General features: G+C 43.2%; 1 protein-coding gene across 2 annotated transcripts in view; it reads left to right on the top strand.

The window, feature by feature from the left end:
- LOC311113193 (inactive ubiquitin carboxyl-terminal hydrolase 53-like) overlaps positions 1–23,715 on the top strand; it is a 63,986-nt gene extending 40,271 nt beyond the window's left edge. Inside the window, exons 9-16 of one of the 2 annotated variants that reach the window (XM_084156390.1) lie at positions 5,115–5,283; positions 7,009–7,173; positions 8,234–8,380; positions 12,294–13,098; positions 14,337–14,404; positions 21,121–21,187; positions 21,416–22,200; positions 22,473–23,715. In XM_084156390.1, the coding sequence (XP_084012516.1) occupies positions 5,115–5,283; positions 7,009–7,173; positions 8,234–8,380; positions 12,294–13,098; positions 14,337–14,404; positions 21,121–21,187; positions 21,416–22,200; positions 22,473–22,549 (2,283 nt within the window). In that variant the 3' untranslated portion in view covers positions 22,550–23,715. Of the gene's footprint in view, positions 1–5,114; positions 5,284–7,008; positions 7,174–8,233; positions 8,381–12,293; positions 13,099–14,336; positions 14,405–21,120; positions 21,188–21,415; positions 22,388–22,472 lie in introns of those variants that run through there. The other variant, XM_084156389.1, reaches the window with a different exon arrangement.
- The last annotated feature ends 1,566 nt before the right edge of the window (positions 23,716–25,281 follow it).

Raw genomic sequence — 25,281 nt, 5'->3', positions numbered from 1 at the left:
CCAATGCCCTTATAGCCTCAGTCTTTTGCTGTGGTGAGATATGATGCTCGGACCATACGCGCACAAGCGCGCACATACGTTTTATAACTAGACTAATTAGACTAACTAAAGTAATGTTAGGTTGGTAACTGGCATGAATAGTTCTTCGCCTATTTAAATAAAACAATAAACACAATCTGATATCAATGGAACAGTTTCTAGAAACTGATTTAGATATTATAGGCTACCTGCAGTCCACAGAGAGCTAAACTGTCCCCAGCCAGCAACTCAAAGCACAGTGCATAAATGTACTTGTCTGAACTGATAAAAGCGGGCAGTTTTACGAGCGAGCAAGGAGCACCCTGTTCCATCTCTTATCTCCATCGCCACAATCTTTATCGTCTATAAGGGCCCCATCGACCGCCCTTCACCACCCCTGGGTTGATGAGCCTTCAGTGGGGTTGAAAAGTCTGCTATAATCACCACCACCACCCACACAGACACATACGCAAGCACACATACACGCACGAAAGCAAGGAAGCGCGCGCACGCACACACACACACACACACACACACTGGGCAAAAACTGTTTGAATCAACCCAAAAAAATGAAGGCGACGACGTAGAATCAACGTGGAAAACTAATTGGATTTGCAAAAAGTAATCAAGTTAAGGGCTTTTCGTCTTTTTTTTCCCTCACAACTTTTAACTTAAATCCAATGACATGGTGAAATGTTTTGTTGGTTTCTGACAACAAAAATATAAACCCAACATGCAACAATTTCATAGATTTTACTGAGTTACACTTCATATGAGGAAATCTGTCAATTGAGATCAATTCATTAGGCCCTAATCTATGGATTTCACATGACTGGTAATACATTTTATTAATTTATTTATTTAAATCCCGATTAGCCAATGCCAATCTGTTGGTCACAGACACCTTTTTAAAAAATGGGCCTCACAAATGGGCCCCAGGATCTCATCACAGTATTTTTGTGCATTCAAATTGCCATTGAAAAAATGCAATTATGTTCGTTGTCCGTAACTTATGCCTGCCCATACCATAACCCCGCCGCCACCATGGGGCACTCTGTTCACAACGTTGGCTTCAGAAAACCGCTCACCCACATGACGCCATACACATTGTCTGCAGTGGTGAGGCTGGTTAGATGTTCTGCCAAATTCTCTAAACCGACATTGGAGGCGGCTTATGGTAGAGAAATTAACAATAAATTATCTGGCACTAGCGGTGGTGAACATTCCTGCAGTCAGCAAGCCAATTGCATGCTCCCTCAAAACTTGAGACATCTGTGGCATTGTGTTGTGTGACAAAACTGCACATTTTAGAGTGTCCTTTTATTGTCCCCAGCACAAGGTGCACCTGTGTAATGATCATGCTGTTTAATCAGCTTCTTGATATGCCACACCTGTCAGATGGATGGATTATATTGGCAAAGGAGAAATACTCACTAACAGGGATGTAAACAAATTTGTGCCCAAAATCTGAGAGAAATAAGCTTTTTGTGCGTATGGAACATTTCTGGGATCTTTTATTTCAGTTTATGAAACATGGGACCAACACTTTACATGTTGCGTTTATATTTTTATTCAGTGCAAATCAAAACTGGACGTTGAACTGTTGTCTGTGCCCAGTGGGACACCTTTTCCCCCCTTCATTTTAGTTGTTGAGCAGACACTCTTATCTAGAGTGACTTACAAATAGTGCATTCATCTTAAGATGGCTAGGTGAGACAACCACACAGTCATAGTCAGTACATTTTTCCTCAAAGTAGCTATCAACAATGTCAGAGCTAGTAAGAAAGGTGAGTGTGAGTGTTAGTTCAAGAAAGGCAAGGGTGTTAGTTTTAATTTCTTTTTTTGTGTGGGTGGGAGACACATTCACAAGGGCACACACACACACTCACAAGTGTACAAACACCCAGACACACAGCAGCACTTGTACAGTAGTAGTGTACTAGGGTTTCCCAATAAACTATTAAAGCAGTTAATTGCATCGTCAGTCATCCACAGTTGAGCTACACTATTTAGTGGACTTCTTGGATATATTGAAATGACTCGTGGTAGGAATTGGTCTTTTGCGTGCAAATGACTGTGTGTGTGCGTGTATATATGCATAAGTGAGTGTGCTAATGAACGGCACAGTGTATGTGTCCAGTCCATTTGACTGGACTGCGGTTCAGGGGCTGGCTGGCGCCGAGTCAATACATCAGCAGCTTATGCTGTCTGTGCACTTCAGCCCTACTGGGACAGAGGGCTACAGTACAGCACCCTTAGCCAGATAAATAATACTCCATATACCTGCTGTATTGCTTCTTATTCTCTCACTGCCTCACACCAAGTAACGAGCAGACATGCCCTACAGTTTATGGATAGCTTTTAAAACTTCAACAATTGGAATTTGTTATTTTATTAGGATCCCCATTAGCTGTTGCAAAAGCAGCAGCTACTCTTCCTGGGGTCCACATGAAACATGACATAATACAGAACATTAATAGACAAGAACAGCTCAAGGACAGAACTACATACTTTTTTAAAGGCACACGTAGCCTACATATCAATACATACACAAACTATACAGTGCATTCGGAAAGTATTCAGACCCCTTGACTTTTTCCAAATTTTGTTACGTTACAGCCTTATTCTAAAATGGATTAAAACGTTTTTTTTTAAAACATCAATCTACACACAATACCCCATAATTACAAAGCGAAAACAGGTTCTGAAATTTTTGCAAATGTATTAAAAATAAAAAACATACCTTATTTACATAAGTATTCAGACCCTTTGCTATGAGACTCGAAATTGAGCTCAGGTGCATCCTGTTTCCATTGATCATCCTTGATGTTTCTACAACTTAATTGGAGTCCACCTGTGGTAAATTCAGTTGATTGGACATGATTTGGAAAGACACACGCCTGTCTATATAAGGTCTCACCATTGACAGTTCATGTCAGAGCAAAAACCAAGCCATGAGGTCGAAGGAATTGTCCGTAGAGCTCTGAGACAGGATTGTGTCGAGGCACAGATCTGGGGAAGGGTGGCAAAAAATGTCTGCGGCATTGAAGGTCCCCAAGAACACAGTGGCCTCCATCATTCTTAAATGGAAGAAGTTTGGAACCACCAAGACTCTTCCTAGAGCTGGCTGCCCGGCCAAACTGAGAAATCAGGGGAGAAGGGCCTTGGTCAGGGAGGTGACCAAGAACTCGATGGTCATTCTGACAGAGCTCCAGAGTTCCTCTGTGGAGATCGGAGAACCTTCCAGAAGGACAACCATCTCTGCAGCACTCCATCAATCAGGCCTTTATGGTAGAGTGGCCAGACGGAAGCCACTCCTCAGTAAAAGGCACATGACAGCCCGCTTGGAGTTTGCCAAAGGCACCTAAATGACTCTCAGACCATGAGAAACAAGATTCTCTGGTCTGATGAAACCATGCTGTGGGGATGTTTTTCAGCGGCAGGGACTGGGAGACTAGTCAAGATCGAGGGAAAGATGAACGGAGCAAAGTACAGAGAGATCCTTGATGAAAACCTGCTTCAGAGCGCTCAGGACCTCAGACTGGGGCGACGGTTCACCTTCCAACAGGACAACGACCCTAAGCACACAGCCAAGACAACGCAGGAGTGGCTTCGGGACAAGTCTCTGAATGTCCTTCAGTGGCCCAGCCAGAGCCCAGATTTGAACCCGATGGAACATCTCTGGAGAGACCTGAAAATAGCTGTGCAGCAATGCTCCCCATCCAACCTGACAGAGCTTGAGAGGATCTGCAGAGAAGAATGGGAGAAACTCCCCAAATACAGGTGTGCCAAGCTTGTAGCGTCATACCCAAGAAGACTCGAGGCTGTAATTTCTGCCAAAGGTGCTCCAACAAAGTACAGAGTAAAGGGTCTGAATACTTATGTAAATGTTGTATTTCAGTTTTTTTTTTTTTTTTTTTGCACACAAAAAATCCTTTAATTATGGGGTATTGTGTGTAGATTGATGAAAAAACAAAACAATTTAAACCTTTTTAGAATAAGGCTGTAACGTAACAAAATGTGGAAAAAGTGAAGGGGTATGACTACTTTCCGAATGCACTATATTTGACAGGTTGTGTTTTGTTGACTGTCATTCTTGTCATACATTCTTTTTTAATTTATTGTTGCAGCAGCAGTAGTGATTCAGTGTTTCTCCTTTGTGTTTTGTCCCGGGCAAGGAACAGTGTTCACCATCAAAATGTCAACTCAAAGCAACCTCTTCTAACTTTTTTATTTTCCCTCATTTTGCTTTCCTTTCTTCCTCTTCCTCTTTCACTCTCTCTTACCTTCTGCTCCTCTCTCCTCTCTCCCCACTCCTTCATTTGGTTAATTAAGGAGCACACTAGCATCTGTTAGCCTCCAGTCTGCCTCAGGCATTTTCTAGCGAGGCACGCACCTAGCCCAGCTCAGCTAATGTGATTGTGAGACTCCGCTTCAGTGCATGTATTTCACTTAAGATCCAGGACAAAGGGAAAATGTGCATTTGCAGTGCACAGCAATGCCTCCTTGGACATTCAGAGTTTTGTGTGGTATTAGAAAAGTAAAATTCCTCTCTGAACAGTTGGTGACATGCCTGAATCCAATTGTGCTTCTTCTGGTCTATGGTCACCATATGTTTTTGGGGTAGCGGTTCAAAGATTGTGTCAATCGTTTCTCCAAGGTTTTTGTTTGTGCACTATCCATGCGTCTCATTTTTAAACAAGGCATTAGACATGATTAGACTTGCAGGAGAGTATTCCTGAGAGCCCAACCACTTGAAGTATATCAACGATTTTGGACGAGTCAGTGTTTTCTGAAAGGTGTACACAGATCAGAGCTAGGGTTTGGGGACCTTAACTTTAAATGTAGGTTTTGGCAACTGGTGCTCATCAAATAAATACAAGCACTTCAAAAGTAGTAATGTACATTGTCACTAAACAAAACATCTTCTGAAAAGACCTCTCAGGGTAATGAGATGAGGAAACTGGTCGGTGCCAGTAAGACAAAGGTGACTTCTTGTTTGTGTGTGTGTATGCATGTAGTACACAGACAAACAGCCTTCCAGACGTGCACACACACACACTATTGACCTCCACATCTCCTCTCGTTTATCCTAGATTGGGACTCGGTGGAAAGACGTGGCCACCAAATGCATCAAAGGCCACTTCCAGCCTCTCCTCCTATTCTACTCCAACCCAGACGGCAACGCCATCTCCGTAGACGACGCCTCGCGCCAGAACAGCGACCACTCCCGCTACAAGTCCCCCGTCAACGGAGACGTCCAAGGTATACAAGACATCGGACAAAGGGACATTCTTTTTTTCTTTCCTTTTTATGGGAAGAACTACACAACTAGCCCTAGAGTCATGGAATTGTACAGCACAATTTGCAAATCAAAATCATGCAGAAATTCAGTTTTTTCCAGGATGCCAATGGTATGAAGTCAAATCACTTTTCATGTTGTCATCAAACCAAGATGTGACTTCAGGTGCTTTTGCGATGCAGATGCAGTCTATATAATGATCTCTGACTTGAGACAACTTGAGACCAAAATGAGGTCTTGTTCTAGGTTTTTTGGAGACCAGATTAGAACTGTCCCCCTTTCCAAAGTGGTTAAACCACCGTTCCTCAGCTTCACATGAGCCAATTCCCAGGAAACACATACCACGTTTATAATTCATAGTTTATTTTAATTCATGCTTAACAAGGGGGTGTTATATTTAAGTCTGTGCAGTAAATTCACAGCAAGAGGGGGTCCTAAAATACGTTCTTCTAAGAGTAGAGTTCTGCAGCACCAGCCAGTTGGAAGTAATGCCAGCAAGTGTTGACAATGGTGTGACTGTGGTTATAACTTTTTTTTAACAGCGTATCCTGAAATGCACCCTTAACCAAATGACTGCCACTGCCACAGAGCAGTGGTTCTCAAAGTTTTGGCCAGAACCTCCTTTAAATATTTTGGTCAAAGCTTGAGCCCCCTGCCAGATGCAAATGAATGGCTTTTTATGAAGAGTCAGCCCCACCACATTCAGTCTGAGCAAGAATCTGTAAAGAAAAAGTGGAGCTACAGTACACGTTGCAGTGTGGGGTCAATTGGGTCTGTTCGGGACGCAATTTTGGTGTCTTTTGAAGTCTCGCAATGCATTTGACATTTTTATGTCAAGTGTCTAGACTGTGGATGACCAGAAAAGACGTGCTGTTGACAAAAGTGACTATAACTCTGCAAATACGTGCTGCACTTTAAAACAAGTTTGTGTGCCATCACTTCAGTTGGATTTAGGGTTGCAAAATGTCCTGCTTATTGCCTCCTGATTCCAGGGATATTCAACTGGGATTTCTGGAAAAGCTGTGAATTTTGGGATAGCTGTCGGAATTGAGCAATTCTAGTTGGATTACAGTTTATAAGTGTATTAGCTAACGGTGTTCCAACCGATCAATACTTGATTTGAAACGGAACGACAAACGTTCATGAGCAGAAGGCCTTTAAAAAAAAAATCCACTTCTTTTTCCGTATTATTTATTTATTTCTGACGTCGACCTCAACCATAATACTCATTGCCGTTGGCAAGGGCAGGAAGTTGTTGATTACAACAGCTGAGCATTTCTTTGTGGGTATTAAAAACCTCTGGATTTGTTTAGGGTGTGGTTTATCCCCCTTAATGATCCTCCCTCTAACTCGCTGAGCTGGCCTCGCCCCAGGTCGTCACGTTGACAGCGGCTCACTGGCCTTCAGAGGCAGTGCAGTGTTACAGACGAGCTTAAGAAGAAAGAGGGAACATTTTACTTTAATTGTTATTATGAATTTCAGTTATCACACATTTTTTTAATTGCATAGCGCTCCACTTTTGTATATTTCTTTTTAATTCTCGGGGAGATTTGGGGAATTTACTGAAAAGCTAATGGCATTGAATTACATTAAATTTTTACACAATACCTAAGAATTGCTTTTTGGGATTGATGAAATTGATCCCAACCCTGATTTTTCTCACCCTCTTCTCCTTTTCGACCACCCAGCGCCTGAGTCTATAGTTCCAGGCCCCAAGAAGCTGGACCTGACCAAGGAGAACCTGAATGCCCTGCTGGGCTCCGGCGGCTTGAAACAGAAGAGCCAGAACCCCTCTATCCATAGCTCCACCTTTACCAGGGGCAGCGGCCAGACTAGTGGGGGCCGAGGACCAGGTACGACACAAGGGGTTGTGGTTGGGGGGCTGGTGGGAAAGAGATTATGGGAGAGAGGGAGGGATGTGTATTTGTACATACAGGCTCTGGTCAAAAGTTGTGCACTATATAGGAAATAGGGTGCCATTTGGAATTCAGCCTTAGTTATTATTGCACATTCCTTTGTTATTGTGGAGGATGGTGTAATGTCTGTCCTTGTTTTGGTCCCCCTTTGTTGTTACTCCCTGCTAAAAGCCAGCAGCTCAACTGTACAATGTGTTTTGACTGTTTTCTATCCCCCAGCAATGGACAATGTTACCAGTAGCTCAGGGTTTTTGAGAACAGCAAATCCACTCTGAATGACTGACAACAATAGCAGTCAAGTACCTTGTGGGAAAAGCAATGAATTGTCCTCACAACACTTAATTCAGGCAATGGAGTGACTGTGCATGCTATAAGACCAAATTGTCTTATCATTGATTTCAATTGGAGGCCTATACCTTGGAGAGCTGGGAGTGATCATAGCACATATTCACAGAGAATCTGTTCTAGCACATTCTTTGTGCTACAGAGGATGGGTTTGAAATGACTGCAGTGCATATTTCTAGTTCTATCCATCGTCTCTGACTTTCTCCTACGTGGCGAGTGGTGAGAGATAAGACTCGGGAGGAGAGGGAAATGGTTTCCGCGGCGCCGCGGGTTCCACCTCGGTGCGTTTCCCCTCACGCAGCAGACAAGCCTGCCGTATACATCCGCACATTGATCGGCCCTAAAGTTCCCCCCACACTCCCTACCTTACACACTCCGCACTGTTCAATGCATCCATGGGTCTAGTCCGGATAGAAGGGACGGGAGTGGGGTAGAGGAGGGATGGAGGAGGTGAAAGATGGAGTTGGGGTGGCCTAAGTTACTGTAGTTTTGTCTCTGCTTGTGTTGGGCTTTAGAAGCAGAAATAAAGTTCCCACTTTACCCTGCGTGTTTGACTTTGCTACACATTATTTTTGCTCTGTTGCTGCCCCTTGTATTGTCTACTGGAATTCAAGTCACTCTGTATCGGTTTCTCAAAATGACTGTCTTGCAGTGACGCTGGGCACCAGTGATCCTAAGAGCCGTCTGAAGGACATCTCCAGAGAGGTGGCCCAGAAGGCAGGGGAGATCCGGGGAATGCACCCCTCCAGGAGAGACCAGGACAGGACGGAGAAGAGGAGACAGGATGTCCGCCACAGAGGTATGGAACTACACACACACACACACACACACACACACACACAGGCACATACACACATATTTACATGCACACACACACACACACATGAACAGAAGAACAAAAAAACCGATATGAAACAATACTGTACATACCATTCATGTACACACACACAGACCAATGAAAAGACAAGACAAGATGACCCTTGACACAACGGTGTACACAATACACACGCAAACCACCATTATCAACATACATAACAACAAACCAGCAGGCTTTCACCAAAACAAAAGACTAGCATTTCACCGTACTGGCCCTTACATAATCAACCAGGCAGGGTGGTTTGGGAGCAATGTGTCAGGATAAGGATTAGAACGCTGACATCTGTTCAAGCCTGCCCTCATCACCCCCACCCCCTCCCTTTTAATCTCTAACCCTCTGTCATATTTCTCTCACCTATCCTGTCATTTAATTTCTGTGAACACCAAAGGGGTAGAAACTAGGGGCAAGGTGCTAGGAACTGAAATTGAATTAGCCCCCAAATCCACCATACAACCACAGCTGCCCTGTTTGCACCAGGCTCACATCTCTGTATGTGTGAATGCACCAGGATAACAGAGGCTAGCGTCATGCCCGTGATGAATGGCGAGGCTGGAAGTGACACTACAGTTAATGTAAGTGGAATAAATCCATCTCGAGCGCTGCTCGTGCCCAGGCTAGCAAGCTGACGTCATAGCTACTGGACATGCTTGGAAAAAGAGAAACATAAGAAAGTTAGCATTCGGGTCAGATAGGAAGTGGTGATGTCAATGGGAGACATTGGCTTCATCCTAAATGGCAACCTATTCTCTATATAGTGCACTACTTTTGAATGCAGGTTGAACAAATGTAGTGCACTATGTAGGAAATCTAGGATGCCATTTGGGACACAGTCATTTTAGTTAGTGTTACCAGAACACATTACCCAGTTTTCATCCAGCATAGTGTAACTGTGTTGACATTTAGCTTTCAACCCTAAAAGACAAACATGCTGTGTTTTCATCACAGGCATAGTTAAACCATCTCCGCACTCTCACACACACATACACACACAGCTAGACCAGTTAACAGAAACTCTTACGCAAATTCCCTCAGACACCAAGGGATTTCCAGTTGTAAACATACACCCAGACCAGTACATGTGTAGCGTGTGTGGGAATCAAACCCACAACCCTGATGACGGAGGAACATTTCTCCTCCAACAGAACCATTGGAACCATGTGTAGGCCACTTGTTGTTAGTCAAAATCACCCACATGTCAAATACTGGTCCCTTAGTGCATCTCCTGTTACTCTATCAGTTAGCAGAGTTAGACGGCAATTAGAAGAGCATATTTTTCACAAGTAAAGCTTTAACAGTGTCTCTTTTTCTCATTTGACATTATATGCGGCCCAGAATGTGTTACATGGACCCAGCTGGTCCACGATTACACCAATTATGCCACGGGTCATTGCATACTGCACACCTTGTTTTGTGGCACAAACACTTTTTTTGTGCCCTGTAATGGTCTTAGGGCTTAAAAAGCTTTCATCCCCTTCCATTAAAAAGTTTTAGTCAGTTATTTCTATTAAGATTTTTTTTTAATATTCCCAAGCTAAAGCAAATTCGATAGAGGTAGTACTGTATATACAGTAGCCTCATGTTGTTCTTTGAGTTGTGGATACAGCGAGGGTACAAGTGTCGTCCAGTATATAAATGAGCGCACTTGTGTGTGCGCGTGTGCCCCCCGGTCATATCTTTCAAAAGTGGTGGCCATGACTCAGTGTCCTTGAAAGACAACCACACACGCACGTATGCAAACACTTTGTCCTAAAAATCATGCACATCTCCAGGCCACAGACTCGTCAGTTCAAGGAGTCATGGACAGCTTCAGGGAATACCCACACACACACCATTCATCATTAATATCTCCACAGATGTCAGAATGTCAGGTCACTTCCCCTACTGCTACACCACAGAGACACACATGGCCTCTCGGCATCCATTATTTACACCTTCCTCTTGTCTACAGACGTACAGTACCAGTCAAATGTTTGAACACACCAACTCATTCCAGGGTTTTTCTTTATTTGTACTATTTTCTACATTGTAGAATAATAGTGAAGACTTCAAAACTATGAAATAACACATATTGAATCATGTAGTAACCAAAAAAGTGTTAAACAAATAAATATATTTTATATTTTGAAATTCTTCAAATAGCCACCCTTTGCCTTGATGACAGCTTTGCACACTCTTGGCATTCTCTCAACCAGCTTCACCTGGAATGCTTTTCCAACAGTATTGAAGGAGTTCCCACATATGCTGAGCACTTGTTGGCAGCTTTTCCTTCACTCTGCGGTCTGACTCATCCCAAACCATCTCAATTAAGGATTGTGGAGGACAGGTCATCTGATGCAGCACTGCATCACTCTACTTCTTGGTCAAATAACCCTTACACAGCCTGGAGGTGTGTTGGGTCATTGTCATGTTGAAAAACAAATGATAGTCCCACTAAGCCCAAACCAGATGGGATGGCGTATCACTGCAGAATGCTGTGGTAGCCATGCTGGTTAACTGTGCCTTTTTAATTCTAAATAAATCACAGTGCAAAGCACCCCCACACCATAACACCTCCTCCTCCATGCTTTACGGTGGAAAATACACATGCAGAGATCATCCGTTCACCCAGACCACATCTCACAAAGCCATGGCGGTTGGAAGCAAAAATCTCCAACTTGGACTCCAGACCAAAGGACAAATTACCAAATAGGGCTATAATAATAATAATAATAATAATAATAATAATAATAATAATAAATTTTCTGTATACCTTGTCACAACACAACTGATTGGCTCAAACGCATTAAGAAGGAAATAAATACCACAAATTAACTTTTAAGAAGGCACACCTGTTAATTGAAATGCATTCCAGGTGACTACCTCATGAAGCTGGTTGAGAGAATGCCAAGAGTGTGCAAAACTGTCAAAGCAAAGGGTGGCTATTTGAAGAATCTCAAATTATAAAATATATTTTGATTTGTTTAACACTTTTTTGGTTACTACATGATTCCAAATGTGTTATTTCATAGTTTTGATGTCTTCACTATTATTCTACAATGTAAAAAATACTAAAAATAAAGAAAAACCCTTCTATGAGTAGGGGTGTCCAAACTTTTGACTGGTAGTGTATGTCCCTACAATAAACTTCACCACGACCCCATTGTTCACATTCCACACTACGCCCCTGCTGTCTTCATTAGCGAACCCTGTGTCTTGGGTTGGAATGGCATTGAAAGTCAGTTGCTGCACTTGGCAACGTGTCACAATACACTGGCATTTGGCATTACGGGCGGCAGTTTCGATACTACGCCAGCTCGAGTGCAATGTTGGAATCAGCATTAGCCCAGCAGAAAAAGTGACTTTCCTAGCGACATCAACCAGTAAAGGTTATTTGGACCATTAAACCATTCCCTCCTCTCCTCCCACCCAACTTTGGCCTCAGATTAATTGATGGGGTTTTGTTTGTCTCATCTTTTCAATCAAGCCTTGGCGTAATGACTGATGTCACCCAAGTTTTTTTTTTTTCTTCTCCATTTTGTAAGAAAAACATAGCATCATTTAATGTCATATGGAATAACAACTTCTTGCAATGAAGCTCCAAATAGGTTTTGCTAGATGCTTTCTACCTCATTCTAGCCTACAAGAAAGGACAGTAGCTTTTTAAGCTCTAGGGTAAATGATCTTGATAGTTATTTCCTTCATATTTGTACAGCAAAATCTGTAGAAAAAGCTTTTCCACATCCTTGTAAGTAGCAAACAGACCTCTAGGACAATGTCCTTACAAAACGTGTACCCACACACTGCCCATGTCCTCCTAAACCACTTGAACAAATTCTCATAAAATCCTTTCATTCAGATCCAATCCCAGAGAGGTACTCACGCTCCGCCTCCCCACCGGAGAACGGCTTCAAGCAGCACCTGGATACGCGCCTGTACGCCAGCCAGGGCAAAGGGCCCACTAAGACCGAGAGGACCCCCCACTTTGGCGGCAGGTCCTCCTCCCACGAGGGGCCTCCTCGCTCCCACTCCAGGGTCCAGGTACAACCAGCCCTTCCCAGCAGTGTGGGCTTCGGTGGCGGCCGTTACAGCCGGAGACTGGAGCAGCTCTCCAACGGCTATGACACAGACAGCAGCCGGGAGGGCAGCCGTAATGACAACTCCAGCTCCAGCAGCAGTAGTAGCAGCAGGCCCAGTCGGCCATGGAAGCCCATGCGCGAGGTGCTAAACGTTGATAGTGTGATAAGCGGTGGTGGTGGAGGAGGGGGTCACGAGCGCCGGCAGCACAGCCCCCACCGGAGACCCTCCAGCCAGGAGGGGGCGCCACCCCCCCACGAAAGAGACAGGGACCGGGACTTCACATGGGGCGGGCGTGAGGAGCACAAGCCCAAGAACCTGATGACCATCTACGAGGACGAGCAGCGTCCCGAAACGGGCGGCAGCCGCAGTTCGCTGGAGTTGGAGGGGAAGGACAGGTCAAAGGGCACCACTGTGACGGCGAACAAGCTAAAGGTGCGCAGCGACAACTGGAAGATCCAGCGCACCGAGTCAGGATATGAGAGCAGCGACCGGCTTAGCAACGGCTCGACCAACCTGGACTCCCCCGTGGTGGAGAACTTTATGTCCAAAGAGCTGAGGCCCATACCTGAGGTACACCTGACAAGGTAAACAGGAGTGTTATTTTTCATCTCATATGTTGCTGTTTCTCTTCTAAGATCATATCATATATCCAACACTCAGTACTAGTTTGTTGATAGACACACCTTGTATTCACTCACTCAAACAGTTCCAAGTAAAACACTATCACTGCCTCCCTCCAGCTATAATCTCTTCGTCACTCATGTGTTATGATTCGACTGAGCGTCAAAATCGCTGCCATTTCTGAATAATTAAACGAACGGTGCAAACAACAACTCGTTCTAAGAATAGAGTGAGACATTTTTTACATGCAGAATCTGACGAGTTTACTGTACTAGGGTCGTCATTTGTCGGCATGGTGTTTTGTTTGGCGATGATCACAACTAGCTGACAACTGCTCTCCTTCCAAGAGGAGTCGATGGCTGAAACAGGTCTAACCAGTGCAAGCCAACGTCTCCTGACAAGTGTTTCCATTATAACAACATAGTTAAATATGTTAATTTATCCCGATAAAAAAAATATATAAAAAAATTATTAATATACAATACAAATACATTGCTCAGTATGTTGGAGTTGAGTGAATAATAATCTGTTTTTTGATGAGTCAGTATTAAGACTATATGGGTCTTATTGACTAGTATTAAATTAGACATTCTACTACACTGTTAGAGCTAGTAACATAAGCATTTTGCTGCACTTGCTATAACACATGCAAATCTGTGTACATGACCAATAAACTTTGATTTGAAAATGACTATATAGAAATCCATGTACAAAAGGCTTTAATGTAGATAATCTCTTTACATGCATCTGTAGATCTCTGAACTTCATTGCTAGTTGATTTTAAAGAGGCGATAGTGAAAGTGTATCTAAACACTGTAGCTATTGTATTGGCATCCTTCGATTCAGTGCTCCACTGCTGTTGGGGCACAATTAGTATTGACTTTCCTCAGTCTCCCGAATTCACCAATGCACCAACCGAGAAGAGAAATGGATGTGAGCCATACATGTACCAAAAGAAAAAAGCTGTTTTTGGTGGATTAGTATCGGATTACTCCACAATAAATCATTTACAGAACAAAGTAGTATGGAGTAAAGTGGATTTCCGTGTTTACACTAGCAGTTTAGATCCAACGTAATCTCTTTAAAAGGTCGGTTGGGGAATAACCTGCATGCTGAGAGGCACCGTACAAAGGGACATGCATAGAAAGGCCTTTGTCATGTGGCGTCAGCGTTTGACCCTACTCAATTTTGTGTATTTCAGGGACCCTTTCCCTCACCGGAGAGGTGACGACTCCAAAGCCCACATCTTGCACTCCTCCTTCTCCTATGGTAAGTACTACAAGGTAGAGTTTCCCCTAGGTACAGATCTAGGATCAGCTTCCCCTCCCCCAAACCTTAACCATTAGTGGAGAAAATGCAACACTCTCCCAAGATTAGTATCTAGGGACAACTTCATCCTACTCCATGGTGGTAAGCAACTTATGCTGCTTTTCGACTGTAACACCGATGTTAGACTGGTGTATACACACTGATGTTATACTAAGGAAATTGTGTTAAACATTGGGGTTAATCCTTTGTGGAAATTTGCCGTTAGTTGTCCGGCCTTCCCATGATGTTTTGTGCCAGTTGCCTTTCGGCCCTCACTCCTTATTTGTTTTGCTAGTGTTGTGCACCTGCTTCCCAGGGAACTTTTTAATGATGTTGTCCTTGTTTGCTAGTTCTCAGAAAAGCCAAAGCATCTGGCAAAATCCTCACTTTACACCCCACCTTGTCATATTGTCCTTTGCCCAAAGCATAAACACGCAACAAATATGAAATGAGGCAGCTGTGCTAATTTTGAGTCAATATTTTGGCGACCTGGATGAGATCTCATCTAGACTAAATTGATTATTGCAGTGCACAGAGAGTAATATGATGTGTTCTGCCCTGAACAATGCATGTATGAGCTTGAAAAGTGGCGAGGAGAGGGGTGAATATCAATGTATCTGGTATTTTAACACTTAATATGTACAGTCATTTAACACTTAACACCTAAGTACCCGGTTACCAAGAGAAGTGGAACAAATCTTGCAAACTAATCAATAATTCATGTCTGATTGAAGGCAACAAGCTTTTAGTACAAAAAACAAATAAATAAGCCAGGTTTACAACTAGCTATAATAGCTATTTGTAGCCCCCAGACAGGATAGAGGGAGATTAGTTGATATGAATAGCAGCAGGGGGGTTCACCGCTCAGCCACCCCTCACATACTGTGTCCATTTTTCATAATGTTCCCACTGTCTGATCCATCCATTCCAACAGAGAGAAATATATTTGTTTTTTAATGCTCCAATCTACGGCAGCCCTTTTAAACACCCGTCACCAATTCTCAGAATTGAAATCCATGGAGTTTGTCCCTACAGAGCAGAGATGATGAGCGAGCTCACAAGGGCCTCCCAGCTGTGCCCAGCTGGGCAGAAAATGCCTTGACCCGGCCTGTCAGAAGGTGGCATTCACACACACACACACACACACATAAATAAAATGCCATTTTCTGTGGCACCACACTTTTACCCCTCCCCTCCTTTTATTTTGTCCTTTCTTCTCAATAACAACAAATGGGGTGAATGTGAGGTCTCAAACATCAGTGTTTAGAACAGCAGGACGGTGGGTTGGTTTTACGTAAGTCTGGTGAGCTGACTAATGGAAGCGGAAAAGGGTTGTGTTTATTTCGGCCCTGTGCTGGCCCGTGAGCGTCTGTGTATGCAGAACAGAGCAGTCCATGTGGAAACACTCCCTGGCAAGGAAACAAACACGTTTGAAACCTTGATGTATTTATCACCGCTGTGATTTCTGATCCCCTTACGTTTTTGCCTTTTTGATTTTTTTCTTTTTCTGAATCTGTCACTTTTAGCAGTTGTTTTAAATTTAAAACAGTGGTGCTCAATTAAATAGTTGTTTAATGCCTTAACAATTGTATTAGCTTATTGTACACACAGTAGACCTACAAGATAATCAATTTATTTCATTGTTCCGGCACCATGTTGATGGATTGCTGTGTTCTTGGCTTCCGGTGATATATTTCTGTAACAAAATGTCCGATCTTTCCAATTTTCCAACTAGTTATATGCTAACTTTTTACGAATGCTGACTTGTTGATAACCTGAGTTTTCGATGTAAGTCACACTATTTGAGCCAGGGCTGTTGCCTCTACTCCCCGCCATTTGCAAATTGTATTGACAAGCTCCAGCAAATGTTTTTGAATTCAATTTGGCAGGAGTTCAGCTGTGAGCCCGGGCTGTGCTGCAGATAAGTCAGAGTAGATTCCAGAGGTCCATTAGAGGCTAAAATACTTTTTTAAAAGCACATGGGTGTGTGGGAGAACAGACGGCAAAACAATCAAAAAATATCAAAGCTGGCCAGGATTCAGTACAGACGTAAATAGTAAACACCATTTTATATACAACAAAACGTTGTTTTGTCTGCATATACTGTTACGTCTACAAACAACAGTCATAAAAGTAGAGAATATGGATGTTATTTCTAGATCTCTTCTGGAACAGCCGTCCAGACTTTGCCCACCTAAATGACAGCGTTACATTGTTTATTTGTTGCTGGGATGCCAGCCTAACCACAGGGTGCTCAAATGGATAGAATGCCTTTAGAGAAGGCATTCTGTCTGTGTGAGGGCTTCGAAAGGTCAAGGCAGCTGGGAGATGGGTGGAAAGTCCAGCCGCTTCAAACGGCTGTATCCAAGCAGTAAATAATACCCTCGCTTGATTTACTCCGATTGGCTCCCGCGGTTCCCCAGACCCTCGTCTGGAGCCATAGACACACACTCTGCCGTGCTAGTTGTTGATTTGCTAGCATGTTAGCACAACATCGCTAACACTGAATGAATATGCCCCCCTTCTCCTTCCTCAGAATATCGACCTGCTTCATTCACAATGAAAGCCATATTTTGCAGTGTCGACCTACCCCAAATTAACACTTACACACACCAACCTCTGTCACCAAGACACAAACTGTGTCTCTATTTATCAAGGCTGACAAATTATTGCTATGTAGGTGTTCATCTCTCTGTGAAAGACGGAATGTTTTGAGGGGGAAAAAAAGAAGACAAAAAATTAAGGGGGATACCTAGTCAGTTGTACAGCTGAATGCCTTCAACTGAAATGTGTCTTCCGCATTTAACCCAACCCCTCTGAATCAAGTTAACTTTGTTGTGTTCAAGCATTTGTGGTGGCGTGTATTAGTGTGTCTAAGACTTAGGGCATGTCTTTGTGTGCGCGCGCCCACTTCGCGCCTTGGCTCTGCTGCCTCCGCCTGTTTAGATGGAAAGAGTGCCTTTGGCTCCCAATGGGTAACCAAGCACAACCAAAGCATTTCCATGTTCTCAAGGGCTTAATAGGACTCCTTTGCATATTAATTTCAAACAATTATCCAGTCATGTAAGCTACCAAATCTCTCCCTTTTAATAGTAATATTTTAATGAAGATGGTAAATAGATAAACCTATATTAAATTCATGGGAATTATTAACATAAAGCAGTTTCCAAGAAGGATTTCTTTCTCAGTCCTGTGTTGTGGTGTGTTACTGTACGTTGGTCTATGGTGCATCCGAAATGACACCCTGTTCCCTAAACAGTGCACTACTTTTGACCAGAGCTCTATGCGCCCTGGTCAAAAGTAGTGGAATATATAGGGAATAGGGTGCCATTTGGGACGAAACCTATGACTCAGCGAGTTGGGAGCTGGGTTGTAATGCTCCCAGGCTTAGAAAGCCCATTGACACCACTTAATAAGCCTGTGTTAACGTTAGTGTTAATGCCCTGGGATAGAGTCCAAATGTATATTGCACCTTTTGGCTTGATGTTCTCAGACCGGGGTCCTATCAACACTCCCATAAGCCATACCGAGTGGGTGGATTACGTTGAGTGATGAGACGATTCAATAAAAAGTCAATATTTTCAATATTCAACATTGTGGACAGGCTTGGGGGTTAATAACAATTGCAATTATTGTATTTACGAAATTCGTAATAACTTTGAAATGAAATAGAAATTGGTCAAATTGTCAACTTTTTAACAAACTCTGCCTAAGTAAATGTGGAGTTTACACCCCAGAGAACTGATTGATTCATGTACAGACGATTCATTTAGAAGTGTGATTTGCTTGTGAGATCTGATATCTTTGGATCCCTGCCATCCACACTAGCTTGAGTTACATCCCCCTGATCAGTGTCTTATCCAGTTTCAAGCTGGAAAAGGAACTATCTTTAGATGTCAATAAATACTCTCGACAGCTTTTGGGTGCTCTGATCACTCTGATGTACCATCAGATTGAATTTTTTGCCATGGTTTTGTTTTTCTCCTCCCATAATTGATTCACACGGAAACTGAATAGCAAATGTGAATGCAAGTATGATTGATGTCAAGGAATTTTGAAGGACTGCAGATCAGCAGAAAATCCTGAGCTCTACCAATCTTGACTCGGCAATCTTGAAATTGAAACGTATGAAGTTGTCTCATTTTGTTGCATCAACACAGCTATTTAAGACGTTCAAAAAGCTCTTAACAAATTCTTCATAACTGGGAGAGGTTGGAGTTTGTGATGCCACGTGAGATTTAAGTAACCTAAAGCTCCTATATAGATGCTGAGCTATGATCATAGAGTTTTGAAACAAAATTACATCACTACTGTGATTAGTATGATGATGATTTGATTGACAGGTGTCCATTCGACTGCTCAGGATAGTCCCATTCACTGAAATGGGATCAGTGGCATCATTGATTTTCGTCCACAGAAACAGTATCTTCATATATCCATTACTGCTGGAACACTATATGTTATGTACACAAACACCAGAGGCCATATTCCATCAAAGTCAGTAAAGCCGGGTGTATGCTATGATTTTGGCCACGATTTGGCTGTCCCAAACAGGTTTTTGAGATCGGAGACAAAATCCCCATGTCGTTGCCTACGCTCGAGCAGGAGCGATGACTACTACTAATATGTGTTTGTACTTGCCTTTAACCAAAGTCAAAATGTCAAACATTTGAGGCTGCTTTGAGCCACAGCTCGTTCTAGCTACGTTAACAATCTAACCACATCTCATCACATTGTTTTCGCAAGAGAGCGTGGTATGGAGAATCCTCACGACAAAGTGAATAATCTTGTAGTGTGTGACATCCGTCTGTGCCAGATTGTTTAGTGTGTGCACCACTACGTTAGAAAGACAAAAAAATACAGGAAAGACGGTCATTTAATGTGAGAGGCTCAGTGATGTTAGGATTTTGAAAGTAGTGTACACTTGGCATAACTGGGTTTCATTTGGATTAATCTAGTAAACACATTTATTTTTACAGTGTTGAACCAAAAAAGCATATTCAAAATATGCTTTCTCATTGTGCGGTAATATTTATTTTTCTTACTGCAGAAACCGTATTAGCGGTTTTGAATCATAGGGACCCAACCTTATCCATGTTGTTTATTATGGCAGCATGAGCAGCTTAATGCCACTATTAGCCACACAATTTCTGAACTATACTGTTGAACTTGTTGTGCCCCTAAGTGCTAAGAGATGGAACAATACCACATGACTTTATTAATGCACCCTATTACAGAGGTATACATCAATGAAGTTGTGGGTCTCTAATGGTTATAGTGGTAAAACTATGCGAAAAGTGCACTGCAATGCTATCAGAGTGACCCCAACTCTGCCGTTAATCACTTAAGAGATTATTCAACCATTGATTAGATGGTAATCCGATTGCCTATGTCTGAACCATTTTGGGATCTGGTTAGAGGCATTTCTCTAACCGGAGAGCCGCAGCTGCCTTGCTCTTTGTTATACAACAGCTATGCTCCCCAGTCCCTCTGGTTCTCTCGGCAACAGCCGACCCGACTGTAAAGAAGAGAAAGGATTTGCTACAGTAAGGAGCAATGTAGTGGAGGGCTGTAAACTGCATCCCGCTTTGTTTTCATATTGATATTGTTATGGTTGCTAGCCAAAATTGCAAATGCACGCAGCGTTTGGAGGTGAGGGAGAGAAAAAAAGTCAGATCCCAGCGTAATAAATGCATGCCAGCTGAAGGGATTTAGCCAGTAATGCTCCCGCAGAGAGCGCAAAATAAAGGAAAGGGAGAGAGGGTGAAAGCCGAGTATGCTAACACATCACAGACAGCCTAAGCCTTATAAGATTATGCACATTTTTGTACCATCAACTTTTAGCCACAGTTCCTGTGAGAGCGTAAGGGCCTTAGAGGTTATCTTGACATACGTCTCTTTGCAGTGACATGAAAGGTAAACATGACATGGCCTGACTTTCTTTCCCTAGTTTATTTTAATCGTGGCCATGCCTTTCTATGCAACTGTCCCACCACCACTGATGGCTCCCCATTTAATCTGCTTGTCACTTGGTTTGTTGACATAGCTCACTGGGTCTGGCTCTGCCACTGGGGCCTAACTCTGCAAGGTACAGAAAGTTCAGACGCTGGGCAACCCCTGCCTGTCACACCCCCACCCCCCTCGGTTCAGGGTACGACCCTTTCCCCCTGTCCTCCTCTCCCCACTGGGTTGAAGTCCTCACTTTGCATTAGCAAGGATTAGCATCGTTAGCCTAAAGGCTAGCAAATTGGCCTGGGCTTTGGACTTTAGCTCCAGTTCCCTCTGAGGGGCCTTAGCCTCGCTCATGACGGATCAGACAGTGGTACACAGGGGGCCCGAAGGCACTCTACAAGACTGCCTCTCTACTTTGATACGTCCTCCCCCAGCACCGGGCTAGGCCCACAACATCACCCCAGTTAGATAACATGTCTGTGCTAGAGACAGGCAGGAAAATACTGTGATGTTCAAACATGGGATCAGAGCAGTCACATAAATATTGTTGGTTGTGTGTGTGTGTGTGTGTGTGTGTCAGTGAGGTTAAGGGTTGAAAATGTATTTTGAAAATTCATTTTCGGTACTTGATTCGGAATAGGGCAGTCTTGTTTGTGTTTTGAAGTGTAGCTGTAGTAAATAAGTAGCAATCTACCAAATCAAATGAACTTATTCTTATCTTCCAGGTGAACACCCAGCAAAGTCTCCAGACCTGCAAGATGCACATCTCATATTGAGTCCAAGATTACAAAGGTAAAGCATGGTCATTGTACTACTTTCAGTAGAGTGAAAGGGTTGTTTCTTTGATACTTTACTATAACTATAAGTGATCTGTAAACTGGATATAGAGTAAAGATTCCAAAGATTGGTCTCTGCTATTGACCCATTTTCATGTACCAGTACTGATGCTAGTGGTAAAGTATGCAATCTTATTCTGGATAGACTGTTTTATTGATGTATGTCTTTTTCTCCCTGCAACAGAAGACGAGCCTTCCGATATACTCCTGGAATTCTGGAGAGGAGGGATGGTATGGATGAAGAGCAGGAGGATAACGTCGATGCCAGCCCCAGCCCGGTCAGCCCCTTTCCCTCATACCTGGCCAAGACCAGCAGCTCAGAGTGGAACAGCTCCGACGACCTCGCCGGCCCCTTCTCCGAACAGGAAGAGACCAGGCCCCTGTTCCCCAGAGACCCCTCCCCCCAACCCCACTATCACAACCTAGCCCCGCCTCTCCCTCCCAAGACCTACGTCCACCGATCGACAGACCAGTCGGGCTTCCGCGCTCACCAGCTCCAGGAGCCCTCCCGGACAAGCCCCCAGAACGAGAGCAAAAATTGGCCGATCCTGTCCCTCTCCCACACCACCCTCCACAGGTGGATTGAGACGCCTGCCGAGCACAAGCTCTCGTCTGATGTGAGCTCCAAGTCAGGCTCATCGGACCAGGACCGGAACGATCTGTCGGCCAGTGAGAGTGGAGAGGAGAGGTTCCCCAGCCCAAGGCCAGGGGACGACATGGATGACCTAGACTCCCCGGTCGGAAGGGAGATGGTTCTCCCCATGGTCCTCCCCACCACCTACTTCTCTGTGGACAACTGTATGACAGACACATACCGGGCCAAGTACCACCCGAGGTCCACCCTATACATGACGGACGCTAAAGGTGGGGAACAACTCGCGTCATCTGGTGAGAGCGACCTGGGAGAAGGGTGGCTCCCCATCACTGAGGCCCAACATGCAGAGGCCCCCAAGAGCCAGCCTGAATCAGGTAAATGGAGTTGTCTGTAGATCAATCAATCAATCAAAGCAGGTGCGGTAGAGAGAGAGTTAATTTGCCACAGGATGTGGAAAACACTTGGAGCCCAAATTGTTTGTGGTCACCATTTGTTTATTATAACCTAAGTAAAAGCATGTTCCTGCTATAGATGTATTTGTCATCAATAAATGTTCTAATGAAAGTTGTGGTCCTTTTTATAAGTATATTACAGGGGTGGATAATGTTTTCTTTGTGTTCTAATATATGTCCATGGTCTTTTCCAGGTTATTCTACCAGTAAACATATTGCAAAATGGAATCCTGTAACACCCAAAGGACTTGATGAACATGGGTTTCTATGATAGAAACTCCACTGTTGAAGGGCCTGGTACGAAAGCCGTTAAAAGCAGTTAAAACAATCATCTCCTCCTACAAGTTTAGAAACCTTCTTACGGTGATGCTTATTTGCTTGTTCAGATCAGAAGTCAGACATGAATCTGGAATGCCGAAGAGATTGGTAACTCCCAAAGGCAGTAACAACTAGTCTGAAGAGTACACTTCAGTTCAGCAGTAGTCACAGGAGTCTTGCGCCAACCCTGCAAAATAGTCTTTCTGCAGAACAATTTTCATACCATTGTGATTGTGGTCACTAGATGGCAGCAGCAGTAACTGTGGATTTGCACAATAGAAAGCCAAAACAACTACTGAAAGAGGATCTAAACCTAGGATGGTTATTGGTCAACCCAGAGACCTCTTCAAACTTACTTCCAAGGTCATCCACTGGGTTGAATCACAGAATGTCTCCCACAAAGCCACTTTTCCACTTTAAGAGATTATCAAATAAAATACCCGTAACAATGACAATAACCCGTCTCTAACCAATTTTCAATTTATGCAGATAATCGATGGAATGCTTGTATTTCTTTCTGGAATTATGCTAATTTCAGTGTTTATAAGGTTACTGTGCTACTTCTGCCTATGTAACAATGCAAGGTGAGGTAAATAAGCCTTGAGCAGGTTTTTAGTTTTAGTCTCCAGTGTTGACTCATTCATGGAATAAGGGTTTTTCAGTATGTGGACACTAGGGCTGGCACAATTACCGCATAACTGTGTGACCAACGGTTATGGATGAAGACCGTCATGAAAATAAAGTAACCGTCATAACTGTTTAAAAAATGTATAACATTTGGAATGAACAGTTGACTGAAGATGGGACGGCTTGGCATTTGTGCAATTGAGTCCCTTTCTGCTGTAATATGGACCCTTAACAACGTGATGAAACTTGGTTGCTCCTTGCTGAAACAAGCAAGGTGTTGCCTAGGCAACGCCCACCACAATGCAGCAGCACACATAGAAATATAATGAATAGAACAGGCTTGGAACCGCTAACCCTGGCAATTTGACTGGTAAACTCATGGGTACACTCTCAATGGCTGCCTGGTATTGTGATGCAATAATTTCCATGGTAATGTAGAATGTTCATTCAAATGTTATCTGATGTGACTCATGCAATGAAATGTATTTTTTGTAATGTCAGTTGAGTTGAATCAACAAAATCACAGCACATGTTGATGGGTACTCTAGGTTGAAGATGATAATATATAATAATACATATATTTTCGACCTAGCTTTTACTTCCTGCTTTGCTCCTATGGGCAAAGATGGTGGATAAATGAAGACGGTACACTCAGGCCATTTACCATTGAAAAAAATGTTCAGTTCCTGTCTACTTAAGGGGGTGGCTTAAGCTCCCATAGACACCAATGCGAAATCATCTGGGTCTGGTCTACTTAGTTCATTGACTTCCATTAAAACAAAAGTGAGGGAGTGGGATGTCTCACTTAATCTTCCTTCTCTGCTATGGGTACACTTGCCACCAGTCCACCCATTATGCCGTAATTGACTTGAATGTGGACGCTCGTTCTATTCATTATATTTCTATGGCAGCACATGCAGTCAGGTGCAGAGAAAATGTGCATCTAAAAAATGTATGATGAGAACCGCGGTTATTTGGCTGGCCAATTGCCTTCATCCAAAATTCCATGACCGTCACAGCCCTAGTGGACACTCATCCATTGTTTTCGTAAGAGCAAGTGGGGAAGACAATAATTTATATTTAATATTTTCTATAATTTAAATGATATTCTGATTTCATCTCTTCTGTTTGTGTTGGAAAGGGAAGGGTTAACAATGAAGAGAAAAAAATATTAAATCAGGAATTTTCTTTGGTGGCCTCTCGGGAGAAACATTTTGCTAGCTAAGTCAGCCATGGTTAGGCCCTCAGAAACTAGACATCTGCCATTCAACAGAGTGACTGGGAAATCAACCAATCACATTTTGACAATATTGTTTTTCAAACTTCTGCCTTCTCGCAGCTCGCTTGTTAGCTATCACTTTGAAAATATGCGTGTGAAACATTGTTGCATTTAAACTTTAGATCACTGGTTACATGTGTGCTTAACGTGATAAAACATGTTTGCAATGGGAAGTAATAGTTGTACATTTTGATTTGGAAATGCTTAATGGTTGTGTTTTTGGTTATAATTGGGGGCCTACTGGCACATTTGATGTGTCACTGTTGTAATCGCCTACCACAGATTGTTTAAGCAGTTGTTGTTGGTCGCATTATTCGGTGCCGGGAGTGAGTGACAGCCTGATGCGTGGCTCAGGCCTGTTTGATTAATTCATTATGTCATCAAAAAGCATTGCTACTCTTGCATTAGAGCTAGTGTAAATTAAGTGTAAATGTTTCATTCGTTTTTTTATTTCTGAAGATGTTTTACCCCCACTAAAGTCCAATAGTCATGGTTCGTAGGAGAACTACTTTAAAATGGATCCCAATGGTCCCCTCATGTGGCCACAGAGGCACCGGGTGTTGGGTGAATCTGTTCTAGTCCAAGGTTGAATGAGAGTTTAGTGATTGTTAGGAGAGCAGCGTCTCAATTCATTGGCATCTGGCACAGTATGTTATAATCTGCCTTTTAACCCTGTATTCACTAGGAACCAATTGGAAGCAAACGGCCGAAGTGGGGAGGGACTAACCTGACTTGTCCAATAAGAAACGCTAATTTTCGTAAACATTCGCTGCTGTGTT

The sequence above is a fragment of the Coregonus lavaretus genome (genome assembly GCF_964263955.1).
Source record: "Coregonus lavaretus genome assembly, chromosome: 39".
Taxonomy (NCBI): Eukaryota; Metazoa; Chordata; class Actinopteri; order Salmoniformes; family Salmonidae; genus Coregonus; species Coregonus lavaretus.
The sequence above is the reverse complement of the archived record's forward strand: the minus strand, read 5'-3'. Positions and strand labels throughout refer to the sequence as shown.